The 18,246-nt window shown below is 40.2% G+C and overlaps 1 protein-coding gene across 3 annotated transcripts; it reads right to left on the bottom strand.

The window, feature by feature from the left end:
• Positions 1–657: 657 nt before the first annotated feature.
• Positions 658–15,894, bottom strand: YPEL5 (yippee like 5). Of its 3 annotated transcripts, XM_074331844.1 has the most exons (4): positions 15,717–15,894; positions 14,100–14,344; positions 4,089–4,253; positions 658–2,573 (listed from the first exon to the last, which is right to left on the bottom strand). In XM_074331844.1, the coding sequence occupies exons 3-4, from the start codon at positions 4,227–4,229 to the stop codon at positions 2,349–2,351; spliced, it is 366 nt and encodes a 121-aa protein (XP_074187945.1). In that variant the 5' UTR covers positions 4,230–4,253; positions 14,100–14,344; positions 15,717–15,894; the 3' UTR covers positions 658–2,348. The 3 variants fall into 3 exon arrangements, with proteins under 3 accessions (XP_074187945.1, XP_074187944.1, XP_074187946.1); XM_074331843.1 differs by lacking the exon at positions 14,100–14,344 and having other exon boundaries at positions 15,717–15,887; XM_074331845.1 differs by lacking the exons at positions 14,100–14,344; positions 15,717–15,894 and adding an exon at positions 14,642–14,772.
• Positions 15,895–18,246: the final 2,352 nt, after the last annotated feature.

Below are 18,246 nucleotides of genomic sequence, written 5' to 3'. Positions count from 1 at the left end.
GTTTCCCAATCCTGCCAAATCCAATCCCAAAGCACCCCCTCACAATTGTCACTTAAATCATCACAAAATTGCTAACAAAAATTTAACCCAGAGTATTCATTTTAAGGTCCTTTTAAATAAAAGCACTCATGTTAAGATCAAAACAGCTTACAGTCACTGTCACCTAAAATTACGAGGAAGGATTCTAAAATTTTCTAAGGAGAACACTTAACCTGTACCCCCCGCAGTGACCCACTTCCTATGCAGCATGTTCCCCTGCACTTGGTTCACCTTTCCATCTGAAAGCAAGATCATTTCCATTAGCGGTCTTCCATCTCACATGAACAATGTGTTTGCTTCTGTGTAAAGAATCCAATCTGAATGGATCTTCCATATTGCTTGCTGTGGTACCTGCCGAAGTCACCTCAAAAGTCACCCAAGCAATAGGGTATTTTATTTGTTCATATATACGAAACTGTAGTTGTCAGCATCTGAGGCAAAATCATCTCAGGGAAGTTAATACTGGTAAATTCAATATCTCCAGGTGTAAATTAGGTAGAGTTAACTAAGCCAGAATGTCACCTGGCTGCCAAATGAAGACAAGCTCATAGATAAAAACTAAGACGAGATGATTACTAGACAAGGATCAGTGGAAAATAAGTAGCAGTGTTGCACCAATGCAAGATAAAATATACTTTATTGTGACAGCAAATGCACATAGTGCTATATAGGTAAGGCATGCTACTGGGAATCTGCATATAATCAAAGGCCGGTATGGAAAAGAAATGGAATGAATGCTGTTTCTTAACGCTTAAAGATTTAGACCATGGTGAAAGAGAAGAATTTGTGTCCACTCATCTAAATGCAGTATTATACACCTACTTAATCAGGTCCCTATACCTCTAACCAAGGGCCCAAAGGCAAATAAGAGAAACTTAACTGAACTTAGAGGAAACTTCTAATATCAACGACAGGAAGATTTTGCTAATTGAGGCAAATTTCCTCTCTAAACATAGACCTAGAAATTGAGAACTCAAACATCCATTCACTCATTTAAATTAGCCGATTTTAATGGTATTTACTCTACTAGAAACATATTAGACTATCTAGAAATAGTTTGGATAAAGAAACATTTCCATTTTAATACTTCATAATGTTGTAAATTTTGGGCTAAAATAACATCCTGAGTCAAATTTGATCCCTGTCTATTTGAAGGGACCAAGTACAGTTTCAATTTCAAAAGCTGAATTTCTTAGGGAAGATCTGAGGAAACAATGCTTATGAGAGCTAGTCCTTTGATGAAACTATTAGGCTCTAAAGACTTGTCAAAATCAACGCAAAACAGAGGATAGCCTGAAACACAAAACTGAGGACAGGCTGAAATGCTTTGCAAAGCAGTATTTTTAGATAAGCTGCTTAATTTCCCCCTTTCTTTTAGAACACATGCAGATGAAAAGCTTTCTGCATGAACGCACATTGACATTCTGTTCAACTGTTTTCTAAATACAACACTGTGGGTTTAAACAGCATGTTTTAATTTAAACAAAGTAATATACAGTCAATTTAGCTTTAAGAGATGAAAAGAAACACTACTACGAAAATCACTTACCAAATATTCTACTCTTTCAAAAGGTGTTTTTAAAAGCAACACAGGACCAAAAACATCCAACTATTACTTTATTTATATTACTATGCTTAAGTTACATGGAAAAGACAACCAAGCAGTTCTGCCCCATTTCAGGACGTTTCCAATCAACACCAATTATGTGGTGACATAACTAGGAATGGTGACATCTCTGGGTCAAGGCTGACAAGGAAGAATGAGCTCTGGTGCTACGGTTCATCTCCAACAAGAATATGGCACAATGGCCAGCACAAGCCATACTGACACTGAACCTTTAGCTCTGGTCACAAATTCGGATCTCTTCTCTGAGGCCAACAAATCAAGTGAAATAACTGGGTTTAAAAAAAAAAAAAGTTTTAAAATGAAGCCCAAATAAGTTTAAAAACCATGCTCTTGACACATTTTCCCTTCAAAATGTACATAAAACACACTTTTTCACTCTACTAGCCCAGATTTTTTTCCTCACATAGCCACCATGTAGCTGCAGATAGACTATTCTGCCTCACGATGTAAACAGGGGAAAAAAATTAACGGCATCTGCATAATATTCTCTCTACACACTGCTGTTGGATGGAAAATAGAAAATTTTAAAAAAGAAAGAAAGAAAGGTTCCATCTTAGATGCTCACAACCTCTTGTTCCGCAGTTCATGAATCCGACTCTGATGCTAAGGTGACAGTGTATGTAAGTAGATTTTTGTTTTCAGTGAAGGAGACCTGGGAAAAGATGGCGTTATCTCTTATTCTTCAAGAGTTATCAGATGGTACATGCTCCTCAAACCCCTCACTCTCCCGGACCAGAGCACGTTCCAGGATCACACGGCCTTCCTTATAACGCTGGCTGTCTTCAGTGGCAAACTCATAGATCCATCCCAGTTTGCTATTGCAGTTTTTGCAGCTCACGTCTCGAACCATGTGGCGGCCAGTGAGCATGACCCGGTCTTGAACTTCACTGTACTGCAGGTTAACTACCTAAGAAACATGTGAAAACAAAATTGCAAAAGCATGTCAATTGTTTGCCACAAAGTACACAATATTTGGTTGGTGCAATAACAGCAACTTCAGAAAAGCAAACAGCAGTTACTTTAGTCAATACCCTTCCCCAGAGCTACTTTTTAAAAGCTGCTGGGACAGGTAAACCTCTGGAATCACAACTGGACATCTAATGCGATCACAATCATGCATTACTGTATTTCTCCAAGCCACACTCTATACTATCAGTTCCTTGTCTGCACTACAGTGAAGAGTCCTTGACTTAGAGTCATGAAATGTAGGCTTGTGTCCAACTGCTATTATCTACCATTCAATGATGAGTACAAATAAGGCAACCAATGTAAAAGAACCTAACACACAACAGGTATTACATTAAAAAGTTTGCCAAATTTATTCCTGAAAAATACATTTTATATATATGACTGGGCTAGACTACGCCTATGATAGATCATACATTGCAATATACCGTTTTCAAGTGGGTTCAAAGACTCAGTGAAGAATTTCCAATGATTCTGAACACCAAACAATCCTCTATACTTTACTTTTCCGTAAAGGGCCAGATAGTTAATATTTTTGGCTTTGAGGATTACATGGTCTTTGTTGTAAGTATTTAGCCTGCTGTTGTAGCACAAAAGCAGCCCCAGGTAATACATGAATGAATGAGCATGGCTGTGCTTCATTAAATTTGCAAAAGGCAGGCAGCTGGTCTACCGTCCTACCGTAGTATTCCAACCCCTGCTACATACCTAAGTAAAGAGCAAGGGGGTATACACTATCAATTCTTTGACAGAAAAACTTGTTTTGAAATGGAACAGAGGGGTGTCCACTGGGGAAGTCTAGTTGACCTTCTAAGAGCCAATACCCTTGCACTAGTTCTGTTCCTTAGCCTAAAAGATTTGGAAATTCAACTTTGCTACTACACAAACTCCAGAAGGCAGAAATCACATCAATTTCAAAGCAAGGCAGAAATTACACAAGCAGGCAGACTAGACATTTATTTGTAAATCAGGAAACGCTCTTCCCATTGGCAAACCGATGTAATAAACTAAATCATAATCAGAAAGATGATTGGTGAGCAGAAATTAGAGCCAAGGGAAGTTGGTTAGATGATTCTTATTCACTTGCATTGTTAAGCTATAAGAGCTTAATACAACTATCTCTCTATAAAGATAAATCAGTGACATGGGTATGGAGGTGTCTCAGCCCCTTCTTCCATAGTCTGTGAAGTCATCAAATTCTTACAATGAATGTTTTCTGAATGGAGACCACCATTATTATAATAGTCTTTATACTTCCAAGATTAAAAGTCACATTCTAGTAATGTCTTCCTGAGGTCCGATCAAAGACAAGCTAGTGGGCAATTATTTCTATAGATCACAGCTCTCATTCTGACTCTTCCTGGTCTCTCCAAGCTCTGAGGGATATTCTGGCACTGCTGTCAAAAATATCCACCACTGAACCCACTTAAGAAACGAATCTGGTTTTCCCACCAACCTTGTTAAAAAGAAATGCTCTGCCAGTGGCTCCTGTGAACCGAGTAGAGATGAGTTCTGAGCGGTTGGTCAGAATCGTATCACAGTTTGCACAAGAAAACAGACGGGTACCACCAATATGATCAAGGAAAATTCTGCCCATTTTTATAGTTGAAGTTCTAAAAACCTAGAAGCAAATGGAAAGAAATGCATTATGAGTAAAACATTTGGTTAGTTACCTACTTGGCGGGGGTCATAGAGAACCATTTACTCAACATGTGAGATAGCTGACTCTGAGCAAAAGGGTCCAACGTCCATACACTGAACAACAGGCACACGCAAGCTAAGGACATTTTAGAAGCAGGGAGCCAAGGAAATAAACATGCTTAGGCAGAAAAGGAATGGTAGCACTTCTTTTTTGGTTGGTATGGAAAAAATAGGAAGAAAGTAGAATACCAGAAACTGAACGATGAAAAGCACAAAGAGGTGAGAAAACAGGTTGAGCGTCAGTGTTAAGTATGCCTGCTGAGTATGTGTAATTTGAGAAAAGACTTGTGGGGCATGAGTGAGATGATCAGGCAGGATTAGAAAGGGGGCAATCAGAAAACGAGAGGGTAGTGTGGTTTGAGAGCATGGGGGGAGTGAGTGGGTTTCTGGTCACCAGGTGCATCTACACCACACGGTGATGGCACCAACATCAGTAAGGCTGAGTCTGTGGAGAACTGTACTAGGTGCTGCACTGATTTCAACATCATCGTAACTCTGTGAGGTTGTCACCCCCACTTCAAAGTTAGTAACTGGTCAGAGTTTACACAGCTTTCAAGCACAGAAAGTCCTAAACGGAATACAGTTCACCCAATTCAAAGGCAAACTTCTTCCATTACCCTGCAATGCCTTCTCTAAGAAGGTGGCACACAAGATGGCCCAGGCTGGGCGTAAGGCTAAGAAAACAGGAACACAGAAGAAGGAAAAGCCAAACCATTATTACATATTTAATAAATTGTACTAATTTATTAAATTAAATTAGTCACATAAGTAAGTCACATAAGTGCTGAAATATTGAGGGGAAAGCTGTGAATCCAACTTCTGAAACAAGGCTAATTAAACTTAACTATTTCAAAAGTGAGAAGACTGAATGTATGTAACTCTTTAAGTTCACAGCAATTAATCCCCTCAAACAGTATTTTTAAAGATCTAGATATAGTCAAGAATGGACTAAAGTTTTCATTTGAAAAAGAATTTATTCCTTTTCAGCTCCTGTGTTTTAAATATTTAATATTACATGTCTTTAAAATGGCATGCAGAGCTGATACAGCTGCCACTATGAAAAAGAAACCTATAATCTATGTTTGTAATAAGAATCCACTGTCATCTTCAATTTGGGGACATCCCATTACAAATTAAAAAGGAAGTTCCATTCCTTTTACATCTGTGAACTTCCTCAGCTATTAGGCAGTCCTAATGCCATCAGAAATGGCATTGTCATGAAGAGTATTATGACTCCCATTAAACCTTATGATATGGAAGTTTAATAAGCAATGAAAAACAAATGGTAACCATAATTACCATTTATAGCTACTAAAAGGAAAACTAGTGCACTAACAAGAACATCAATGAATAAACCCTGGGTAAAAACACAAGACTTAAATTACATTTAGCTTTCTGATTACATTTCTGCAAAATGACAGCAATAGGTAAGACTTACTTAAGCCCATTGTTTCAGCCTTTAAGAGGATAGCATTACTTTTTCCAGATGCTTAAGAACACAATACTGTTACATACATAAAGGTCAGAGATTACAAATTTACAGGCTGAATTCATTTGGTGGCATAGGGATATAGCGGTAAATGAAACAAATAACCCTTCCCTCACAAAACACATGTGGACATGTTTTGTTTGGCCCACACTGTTTTTTATTTTTTATGTATTTTTTAACTTTTTATTATTTAAGTGTGTTCTGCCAGGACCCATCAGCTCCAAGTCAAGCTGTCGTTTCAATTCAGTTGTGGAGGGCGCAGCTCAGCGGCCCATGTGGGGATTGAACTGGCAACCCCGTTAATAGCACCGCACTCCAACCAAACTGGCCACTCCCCAGCTTTTTATTCTTAACAAAAAAATTGAGAGATTTCATTAAAGAGCCTGTATTTGGGGCCTTTTTTTAAACAGTGGGGAGACGTGGCGACATGGAGCATGTATTCTCATATGGCAACAACTGACTAGAGTTGAGTGGTAGCTGAAACTTTCCCCAAAAGGTTTGCTCAGTCTCCACTCTGCAGTTTATGACTCTTGATGTAAATAAATAAAGCATTCAGAGCCCCTATGAGCAATTGATTTGGTCATATTTCTTAATATTTGTTCTTTACAGAAAGGAATCAACAGCAAAGTTTTACAGTCTTGCCTCTTTAAGACACAATCCTCATATTCTGTATTTCTCTGAAAACTAGTATTTGTGCAGTGATTTAGTCTCAGCTTGGGCTTCTGCGACACATTACCAATTTTCCTTCAAACTTTTAAAATACAATGTTCACATAGTAATTTATTTCAATCACAATGCAGGAGTAACTAGATGTTTGGAACTGACCACTGCAGACACAATGCTACTGTGGAAAATGTGCTCGATTCAAAATGAACTCTCCCTATGCCTTCTGCCTGCAACATTCTAGCTATGACCCTTGCTGCTAGATAAGGTAAGCTCTTTATTCCCAAATGGGGTACATAGATTTAGCATGCTTTCTCTTCCCTCCTTCAAATTCAGTCTATTTTTCCCTCTTTTATCCAAGTATTTTTATTGGATTCAATTACACGATTCATTCAAGACCAAAAATATAAGCGCAGAATCACCATTCCTAGTAGCTGTGGTTGCCATTTACAGAGTACTATATATATGTATATAAAATGTAGTGTTAGCTTTATTTATTAGAACTGAAAAATATAGTTTTTATATGGAAACTCTTATTTGCCAAGAGATAAGCTAGAAATGCCATGGAATCTGGCAAAAGCCAGCAAAACACCACTTGCTGTCAAAGTTCTTCAGGAAGTAGACACCATTGCAGTGTCATTAGTTCCCAGTGGTAAGCCTTTGATTTGCAGGGTTAGAAACACAATCTACTACTGATTTACATTATCCAAACTCTCAAGAGGATGGCATCCATCAGAATGCCACTTTGTTATTTAATGGGGCAGGTCATTAAAAAGCTAAGACATGATACCGGAATCAGGCTTCTCTGAAGCTGGATGATATATAATGAACTCTGCCTCAGGCCTAATAATTATTTAGTGTCTACACTGTATGGAACACTACACTTGGCACTTTACATACCACATTTTATCTTGACAATTTCTAAAGTAGGTATTTATTACCCCACTTTTGTAGAGGAATAAAGATTGTATGACTTCCTGAAACTGGCCGAGCTGGGGTCTGAATTACATCCTGTTCCAGGTGTTTCCACTCCATTCACTCGCTAGTGACCAGAGGGCTGCCCGATTCAGTCTTTCTCCCTCAGATTTACCATGTACCCCTCCTGCCTCTATGCCAATCTTCCTGTATTTTCTATCTTAGCTGGTGGCAATTCCAATCACACACTCTCCTAAACTAGAAAAAGAAACCCCTGGCAATTTCTTAAAAGAAATTGCAAATTTGGCAATACCTCCCGACACCCCATCAACATCTTACTTCAAATTCACACTTCTTGATAAACCTTTTGTGGTCAGGGAGCATGTATAGTATTATTAAATGCAACATACAATCACAGATGCCACTACATTTGTGCTAAATTAGATAGTGCTACAAAAATAAGGTCAAAGGCATGTGCTTAAGCCATCCCTTTGCAAGAGCTCATAGAGACCACAAACTTTGAAACATTTTTCCTGACAGGCTAGAATATTGCTGATTCTTAACAAAACAAAACAAAACAAAATTTAAAGGAGTAACTTACATACCATACAATTTAGCCACTCTACGTGCACAACTGAATGATTTTTAGTAAATTTATAAAGTTGTACCACCATAATCACAAACCAACTTTCGGATATTTCCATCTCCTTCCCCAAATTTCCAGAAACCCCTATGCAGTCAATCCCTCCTCCCACCCCCAGCCACAGACAACCTACTTCCTGACAATTTTACATCTAAAATATTTCCTAGATATGCTAAACACCTTGCTTGGACTAAGAATCTAAGTCCCAAATCTGTTCAGCCACAGTTTTTCTAAAACATCTTGAGTGAGCTGACTAATGTTCTCTTTTTGATTCTGAGGGCATCTTACTGTGTCCCTACGTAGTAACGTGCATGTTTTGGTAACAATGTGGAAGTTCAAATTTATAACCAAAATTAAGGCCAAACTTATCACCGTTAAAGCTTTAAGATGTTTTCTTCCTTTTCAACTTTCAAGCAAAAAGTCATTTCATGATCTTAATTTTTATAAGTACCATTCCCAAATTTTATAAATAAAGCCTCTTTGGTACTAGCTTTTCTTAGTTCTAGGTTATTAAAATCCTCAAAAGGTTGAAATAAGAGAAGTACCAAACTTGGTTGTTTAACTGGCAGCCTATTATTAGCTTATTTGAAATTACTGGAAACAGTGAAGGGCCTGCCAGGTTGAAAACATAAGTGAAATTCACACACGATATATAGATCATATTTTAGTAATTGTTTTCAATTTCCTCCCCCCTTCAACAAATAGCACATTTAGCAACCTAACATTTCCAACTTCTATTTTAATAGGAGATTCTTGTCAAGCAATCACATTTTTAGGACCTCTAGTTTATTACAGAATTAAAAAAAAAAAATAACAGGATCTATGAAAAACACAAAAAGGAAACCCAGATTTTTCTGTTTCAGAAATCCATGAAAAACAAAGTATGTATTCTTTTCAAATTTAGACATTATGGACTATATACTATATAATTCCTGGTTTGAGTTGTGCCTGGTCAATAAAATAATTTTCTAAAAAAGACTTTCTAAAAATTTGAGATTTAATTTTTTTAGAGCAGTTTTAGGTTTACGGCCAACTATTAGGTAGAGCTGTCCCATATGTCCCCCGCCCCCACACATGCACAGCCTAATTATCAACATCCCCCACCAGAGTGCTCCATCTGTTACAATTAATGAACCTATGCCAACACATCATCATCACCCAAAGTCCACAGTTCCCATGAGTGTTCACTCTGTTTACATTCTATGGGTTTGGACACATGGACGCATATAATGACACATATCCACCATTACGGTATCAGAGTATTTTCACTGCCTTAAAACTCCTGTGCTCTGCCTATTCATCCTTCTCCCCATCAACCCCTGACCTTTTTAACGTCTCCATAGTTTTCTGCCTTTTCCAGAATGTAGTTGGAATCATACAGACATAGAGTATGTAGCTTTTTCAGATTGGCTTCTTTCACTTATACATTTTAGGTTCCTCTATGCCTTTTAATGGCTTGACAACTCATTTCTTTTTAGTGTTGAATAATATTCAGTTGTCTGGATGTACCAGTTTATTTATCCATTTATCTACTGAAGGACACTGGGGTTGGTTCCAAGTTTTGGCAATTATAAATAAAGCTGCAATTATGATTCAATTATGAATAAAACATCCACGTGCAGATTTTTGTGTGGACAGAAGTCTTCAGCTCCTTTGGGTAAACACCAAGGAGTGCAACTGCTGGATCATATGGTGTGTTACCTTTTGCAAGAAACCACCACACTCTCTACCAGGAATCAGTGAGAACTCCTGTTGCTCTACATTCTCGTCAGCATTTGGTGTTGTCAGTGTTCTGGATTTCAGCCATTCCAATGGGTGTGCAGTGGTATTTCATTGTTTTAATTTGCATTTCCCTGATGACATACTTGTATGATGTGGGGCATCTTTTCATACAGTTTTCCGTATGTGTCTCTTGTTTGGTGAGGTGTCTGTCAAGCTCTGTGGCCCATTTTTTAATTGGGTTGTTTTCTTATTGTTGAGTTTTAGGTCTTTGCGTGTTTTGAATCACAGTTCTTTATTAGACATGTCTTTTGCAAGTATTTTCTCCCAGTCTGTAGCTTGTCTTCTTATTCTCTTGATGTCTTCTGCAGAGAAGTTTTTAATTTTAATGAAGTCTAGCTTATCAATTATTTCTTTCACGGATCATGCTGTGGGTGTTGTATTTAAAAAGTCATTGCCATTACCATCTAGATTTTCTCTTCTAGTTTTATAGTTTTGCATTTTAATGTCTGTGACCCATTTTGAGTTAATTTTTGTGAATGGGGTATAAGATCTGTTTCCAGATTCAATTTTTGGCATGTGGATGTACAGTTCTCCCAACACCACTTATTGAGAAGACTATCTTTGCTCCACTGTATTGTCTTTGCTACTCTGCCAAAGATCAGTTGACTATATTTACGTGCATCTATTTCTGGGCTCTCTACTCTGTTCCACTGATCTATTTATCTATTCTTTTGTGAATACCATACTATCTTGATCATTGTAGCTTTACAGTTAACTCTAGAAGTTGAGCAGTGTCAATCTGCCAACTTTATTATTCTCCTTCATATTGTGTTGGCTATTCTGGTTTCTATAACTTTAGAATCAGTTTGTTGATACTCACATGGTAACATGGGATATTGATTGCGAGCTGCATTGAATCTACAGATCAAGTAGATACAGGTCTTCCTAACAACTGACATCTTGACAAAATTGAGTATTCCTATTCACGAACATGAAATCTCTCTCCCCTTATTTAGTTCTTGATTTCATTCGTGTTTTGTATTTTTTCTCATATAGATCTTGTATACATTTTGTTAGGTTTATTACAAAGTATTTCATTTTTTAGGATGCTAATATAAATGGTATTGTTTTTCATTGCAAATTCCACTTGTTCTTTGCTGGTATTGATATACACGTATTAAATGTTATGGTATCTTGTTCTTTAGTCTGGCTCATTGCTAAATATTTTTCTGAAAAGCAGGGGTCAGTAAACTAGGGCCTTTAGGCAAAATTCAGCTCACCACCTGTTTTTATACTACCCACAAGCTAAGAATTTTACACTTTTAAATTGTAGGGGGAAAAATTTTTAAAGTATTTTATGACACATGTAAATTACATGAAATTCAATGTACAGTGTCCTAAATAAAGTTTTATTGAGACACAGCCACACCTATTTATTTATACTTGGCTGTTCGCTCACTACAAAGGCAGAGTTTGAGCAGTTGCAACTGAAGCCTTATGGCTTGCGAAGTTCACAATATTCACTGTTTGGCTATTGACAGAAAGTGTATTGACCCTTACTTAAAAACTCATTTGGTCAGAAAAGAACTTTTCATTTAGAAAGAAAGTCTCAGAAAAAAAAAGTAAACTTGGTTGGCATTCAGGTTCAAGGGTCAAGAGAAGTATTGAAGAAGGTGAATTTAATCCTGCTCCCTTTTTCTTCATGGATTTTCTAGCTAAAATCTTTAACTTTCTGTAATCAGTCCAGCATGTTGAAGATCAACAATGAAAAACTGTAAACATAGATAATCTATACCCAGCTTCAGCTTCCTTCTCTTCTCACTCCCAGAATTTAAACAACGCAGCCCAGGTACTTGAACTTGAGTCAGACTGCCCATGTCCAAATCTCAGCTCTGGCGTAAACTTTGGGTACGGTATCCTCCCCTTCCTCATCAGTATCCATCTGAGTTGTGAGAATTAATTGAAGGTAATACATTCTTAGAACAGTGCCTAGCACACAGTAAGTGCTAAATAAAGGTAAATCTAGTGAAACGGATGACCTTCAACATTCCCCACTCCAACTTCCCTCTCATATTACAGATGAAGAAAGCAAGGCTGAGAAAGGATAAGAAACAAATAACAATTAACCGGCTTCACCTCATGTTAATTACTGCAAAACTACGTGACCAGGTGACAGAAATTACAAGCAAAAGAAAAGTTAGAAAGCTTCTGAAGCTTCTTAGCGTCACAGTTCTAGGTCTTAAAATAGGTACTTGCCCTCCCTGTAATTAATAATCCAGTTCCATTCAACCCTAGCAAGCAGAATTCCCTGAAGGAGGTAACAACACATTTACCAGCCCTAAAAATACAGGAGGAGAGCAGTAGGTATTGATTTGCATCTCTAAGGACCCTCAGTTGGGAAAACACCCAGTTCTCAGACAGACCTTTCCTTGGTAATAATTACCTCAGAGCATTTCCACAGCCCACAAAAAACACACACCACCAATACTGAGAGTTTTTCCAATGTACCAGAAAATGGTGATGGGCAAATGCAAGGTACAAAACCTCCCCTGCTGGCAACTGAGTGTGCAGGAGCCTAGTACAGAAAGGTTTAAAAGAACCTGCCACTCAGGGAAGGCTGTGGTTTGCAATGGTTTCACTAAAACGGGAACATGCGTTGTTAGCATGCTTGTGTATCTCGTTTTCAGTCTCTTCTCTCTCCAAAACAGAGAAAAGAAGACCCAAAGGACTTTTAACAGCATTGGGTTGATTACTATAATCAACATTTAATGCAATGCAAATCGTATCAACTATTTTCATACTGAGTTTTGTGACTAAATTCTATTGAAAATCTACAAAGGAAAATAAATTGAGTTGGAGCCATAAAACCAATTTTCCAATTTTTGTACAAAATATTCATCAAGCCAAGGTTTCAGTGACATAAGAAAACTGTGTTTTATTCTTACTAATTCTTTTGCAGTACCAACGAGTTTTCCTTTGCTATAGCAAATGACGTTCTGGTTGTGGTATCAGGTCATTTGACAGTAACTTTCATATTTTTGTTCTGGACCCTCAAATAATGTCTTTGTTGTTGGTAAATGTTTTCCGAGTTTACTGTATTTCCGGAATACTTTCTGTTTAGTCATCTCTAGAAAATAAGACTAGTCATGTAACTCAGTGAGTCAGCTCAACAATCTGAGTTGGTCATCTTCCCAAAACGTCCTTTGGCAAGACAAATTCAAGATCTCCTGTTTTTTAAGATGCAATACCATGAGTCAAAAAAGCCTCTAACTGAATAGACTGGAGTATACTTTAACTGGTTTCCTGATTCAGATGTCAAGTAGCAAGTTCATGTCATAGCTACTGAGGTCAGTTCCTACATTACCCAGACATTACTACACAGGATTACCAGAGAAGCTGATATTGATTTATATATCCATTTAGGCACTTCAAAACCGAAAATGATATCCTGGGCACAAATAAATTTAGGACTCAAGTTTTTACCATCTCATGAATATTAGTTAAGGACTAGCTTCATGTCTCATGGACTGGTTTTTGGGAGGGTAGCAGCTAATTTAATTTCTTTTTAGACTTAATTTTGGCTTTATTTCCTTTCCCTTTTTATTGTGTCTAAACGTTTCTCTCTCTTCTACCACTTAAGGAGAACAAAATAAAAGGCAAGTAAGTCTAGGAAAAAGTCCTCAATGATCCAACCAGATATTATTTTAGAAAAACCCACATGGATTTTACTTATCTTTTTAGAAAAGTTGTTAAAATCCAATTTATTTAATTCCCCTGTCAAGTTAAATAACTTACTTGAGGACATTTCATCATCTCCCTCTTACAGGTAAGATGGTTCCTAGAAATCTTAAAAAAAAAGAGTCACCCAGTAGGCCTGTACTGGGCACTGACTGAGCTGGGTGAGGACACCCTCTAAAAAGGTAGATATTGGTCCTTTCCAAGGAACTACATTCTACTTGGTCTTCCAGTACATACCCAGAAAGATAATGGGACATGTGGAAAATATCCCATTGTGTGCCAAATTGCACAAGAGCCACCATCTCAGTGTTTGTAAATGCTCCAGGCCTGTTTTTCCTCCTAGGCCTCTGTCTGCTTTTTAGCAACCCAAAGTCTCTTCCATTTGCAAGTCTGATCAATACCAATCCACTTAAGAATGCTTCCAACTTCACCTTCCTTCATTTCTCACTGCCCCATTTTTGAACGCTGATGACACTCATTTCATAACTTACCAACATTTAACTTTGTATTGTTACTCGAATTCATGTCTGTGACTTTTTACTAAGCTGTAAAAGCTTTAAGAGAAAAGATTCAAAATTTTGCAATTTCCTTCTTACCTAAAGAGTACAAGTATGCGATAAATTTTTAGGAAAAGAATCCACCCAGGCACTTCACATCTGGCACAAATATGTACCCTGGAAACACTTCATGTGTTTTGCTTCCTCTGTGTTGAAACGCAGCTACAACACTGTGCAGTTAGCCAACATCCTATTACCGCCAGTTACTTCACTAGCAAGTCTAATTTTCCAGGAACACAAGGTTAGCCTGAGGTTACTTTAGGTTTTCCATCTGTCAAGGAGACCTGGAATAAAAATCCTCAGATTACCAACAGGGCTCTGTAAACAGAAAAAGTTTAAAAATAAATGAGCTGTACACCTTCCCAGACTCTCACTTGAAGGGAGGATTAATTGTGGTGTCAGGATTAAACAGATCTTTGTAGTAGTTCAGTTTTCCAACTCCTGCTGTTCATAATACTTTTTGTCCTGTCCCATCTACCTACACAGGCCCGTAACACTCCTGTCCTACGGTATCTATCTACATAGGCCTGCAGAACCGAGTGCAGAATAAAGGGGTTGCAAGGGCACGCCTACCCTCCCACCTGCCAAGAGGAAGGACGCTGCTCGCCGCCGGGCAGACAGCTGGCCCCGCGACCCTGGCGCCGAGTCAGTTCTGCCCGCAGCCGCCCAAGCCCCGCGAGCAGGGCAGCACGGCCACGGCTGGTCCCAGCTGATTGCGGGCACGTGACTGCGCGGGCCAATAGGGAGGGGCCGGGGCGCGGCACCGCCGAGCCTCCTTCGGCACAACAAACATGGGCGGAAACAGCTGAGCGGGTGGCGGCGCGGGGTCCCGGCCCGCCCGCTTCGGCCCGAGGGTCCGGGACGATCCAAGGCCATCCAACAGCTGCACCATGCCCAGTGCCAGGCCAGCGGGGGTCCCCTCCCTCGGTTCAGGGGTCAGCTGGGGAGGAGGGCGGAGAGGCGGACGTTCAACCCGCTGGACAGAAAACAAAAGCCAAGGAAGCTCCCCGCCCGAAGCAAGTGCCAGTCAGCCCGGGATGTGGCCCTTTTCAAGGACCGGCCACGCCAGGGCGTAATCACGGCCCCACAACTCGGAGTTCGCACTTCACTTCGGGGACAGTGGGGCGGCGAAGCGGCGGGGACGGAAGGCCTCCCAGGCGACCGCGGCGGCGCAGAGCCCAGGGCGCGCCCCCGACACTGCGGCGGGGACGCGGCCCGTGGGGGCGGGGCAGCCGACGCGGGGGGGAGTCGCCGGCCAAACTGTCCGCAGAGGGGGCTCCCGAGGCCTCCGAGGCGGCACCGGGGGTACTGGCTAAAACCGGAGGGTGCGACGGGAGGCCGAGGTGAGGGGTCGCGGTTGTGGCAGTCGCGCCGGTCGTCCAGGCTGCGCAGCGGGGGCGGGCAGACGGCAGCCGCCGCGCCCGGGCCTCACAAAGAGGAAACAGCTCTGCGCGTCGGCCTGCAGCCCCGGTCGCCGGGGCCCGCCCAAAGGGGCCGGGGTCGGCCGCGCTAGGACCCCGAAGGGAGCACGACAAGGAAGGGGCATTTCTTGCCTGGGCCCCCGGACCGATTCCCGAGTGCTTCCAGGCTGCCGACCTGGAGGCCTCCCCAGCCCCCCAGCGGGCTCCGAGCCCAGCTCCCGCCCGTCTTACTCACCTCTAGCGGCTGTGAGGTCCGTGGCAGCCTGCGGTTCTTGGATCCTCAGCTGGGATGAAGCCCCTCGGCTACCGGAGTCTCCAGGTTTAGTCAGGCCCCGGCCTTGGCCCCGCCTCTCCCTGGATGGGCCTCAGCGTCAATCACCCAGCGTAGCCCCGTCCCTCGAACAGTCGGCTCTTCCGATTGGTCCAGAATGTCCTTCATTTCTAGGCCCCGCCCCTCTCTCAGACACCCTGCCCCTTCCGCTGAGCTCCGCCCCTTCTCTGGTTCACCCTCCCCCCCACTCTAGCCACCCTTTGCGTCGCGACCCACCCCTTCCAGAAGCTGCAGACCCAGGGCAGGCTCCCTGCAGTTCGCCCCGCCCCTGACCCAACACCACGGACTGTTACAGCCAATCAAAGAGGAAAGCTCTACCCCTTCTCCAAAGGTGGCCAATGTGAAGAGACTTAGGATCCACCCCCTTCTCAGCTGAGAGCGCACAACACAGCATCCACGTGAGTCAGCTTCTTAAAGAAGACGGCTCAGCCTTTCTAATTGTGGCAGCTGTGAGATACCACGCGTCACCATCATTATCAGGTGCTGGCTAAGGCCTAGCTTCCTGAGACCCAGTGATGACAAATGAAAACAACAGGCTGTTTTCTAGGCAAAGCAGCTGCCTAGATAGTTAACATGCACCGTGTACTTAATTTCTGTGGGCTTGCTTACTCTTGCCACTACTTACTATAAAGGGCTACCTTTTATTTACAAACCCAAAAACCCTTTGAATCTGAGCATATAGGAACTCTTGAAGAACATCTATGGAAAAAAAGGATTTTTCAAGTTTGCCCGACTTTATTTACAACTCCCTGAGTTTTCTCTTTGTAGTGGAAATGAGTATCAAAAAGATGAGAAAATTCGGTCTTATACATAGAGATTTTCTTCTTTAGAGTCTGAAATTTGTTAAAAAGGGTATCTGTTCCTTTAAGCCTCATCAATGCTTGAGATGGAAAATTTTGCGTCTCCATCCCATTAGAATTTCCCGGGTAATTACATTAATGACTTTCAAGATAAAGCATAAATACTTGTTGATGCCTATTTCTCGGGTAAAAAATAAAGGCTAACATTTGAAATTAATCTGCAAGGTGTTTAAAGCCACCAGTAGTGGGATAGAGGTTTTGAAGCAAATCCTAGCATTTGATTCCTCATCAAACCCAAATTCACCAGTATTTTCACTTAGTTCAGATAAAAACCTGAATATCAAAGGCAAAAGGACTAATTATCTTTTGATAAGAGAGTTTTCCAAGAGATGAGGAAGTTTTAAACATTTTTAGAAAATGTTTTTCCTCGTAGCTTTAATTACAAAATTTACACATGCTCATTGTAGGTAGGTCGTTCAGCCTCATTTCAGAATAGAGACCCCTGTCCTCTGCTTACACCTTCATGTTTATCCTTCCATTCTTCCCAAGATGAATGTGCACGAAAGCATATTGTACCTCTTATTCTTCAACTTGCTTTTTTTCGCTCAGTATGTTACGGCCATCTTTCCACATCAAATTTATATTTTATCTACAAATTTACCTTTGTTTCCATAGTTTTCCATTGTATGACCTCACCATCTTTTATCAAACTTTTTTTCCCTGCTGGTAGACACGTAGATGTCGTTGATCTTTTGCTATGAAAAATACTGCTGTAATGAACACCAGTGTTCATCAATAAAATATTTGTCAAATATTTCTGTATATAATCATTTGAAAAGGCATACAATGCCTAAAGCCATGGGAATGAGTTTTTCTCTAACAAAAAACAATGGGGAAATATTTATTTAATCAATACATATAAAGTGCTTTCTGTTCTAAGTGCTTTAAAATTATTAACTGAATTTTATAACAACTCTGTGAGGTAGGTACAATTATGCCCGTTTTACAGATGAGTAAACTGAGGCATTTGTCCAAGGTCATGCAGTAGAGTTTTTGAACACGATATTTTTAAACTTGGAAGAAAATGATGAAAATCATATTTTAGAAAGATTAATCTACATGATGAATGTACAGAGTTAGAATCCAAACATGAGGTAAGGAGAGCAGATAGGAATGGCACTGAAGGAGCAGGTTTAACTTTGACAAGAATGGCTCACAAGACTGACTAATTGTTTATAGGTAGACAAAGAAGAGAGAATTTTTCTCTCTTCTTTGATAAACCAGAGATTTTTATCCTAGATGACTGGTAGGGTGATGATTTCCCATTGCTAGATATAGGGTGGTTGGGAAGGTTGATTTAGGGGGAAACATGATGGGTCTGAGCTGATGGTGGCACGCCCATTAGAAATAAAGAATATGCATTGAAGATAATATAACTAACATGGAAGAGAAATGAAAAAGAAATGGTAAGAGCTTTGAAACATATCTTGTTGGGTTTTTTTATTACAGTTGTATTATACCTACTCATTTAATTTGGAATAAAGTGGCACTTTAAAATACTGACACTTTCCCACCAAGGACAGTGTATATTTCTCCATGTATTCAAGTGTTATTTTAGGTCTCAGTAAAAATTT

Source organism: Rhinolophus sinicus, linkage group LG05 (genome assembly GCF_036562045.2).
Source record: "Rhinolophus sinicus isolate RSC01 linkage group LG05, ASM3656204v1, whole genome shotgun sequence".
Classification (NCBI taxonomy): domain Eukaryota; kingdom Metazoa; phylum Chordata; class Mammalia; order Chiroptera; family Rhinolophidae; genus Rhinolophus; species Rhinolophus sinicus.
This window is presented reverse-complemented; position numbering and strand designations above follow the sequence as displayed.

What these genes read in the sequence shown, in the direction of transcription:
- YPEL5 (XM_074331844.1), bottom strand. Translation starts at nt 4,229, where the DNA reads ATGGGCAGAATTTTCCTTGATCATATTGGTGGTACCCGTCTGTTTTCT. An exon ending in GAGCATTTCTTTTTAACAAG is followed by an intron (nt 2,574 to 4,088) that starts GTTGGTGGGAAA and finishes CATGTTTCTTAG; the next exon opens with GTAGTTAACCTGCAGTACAG.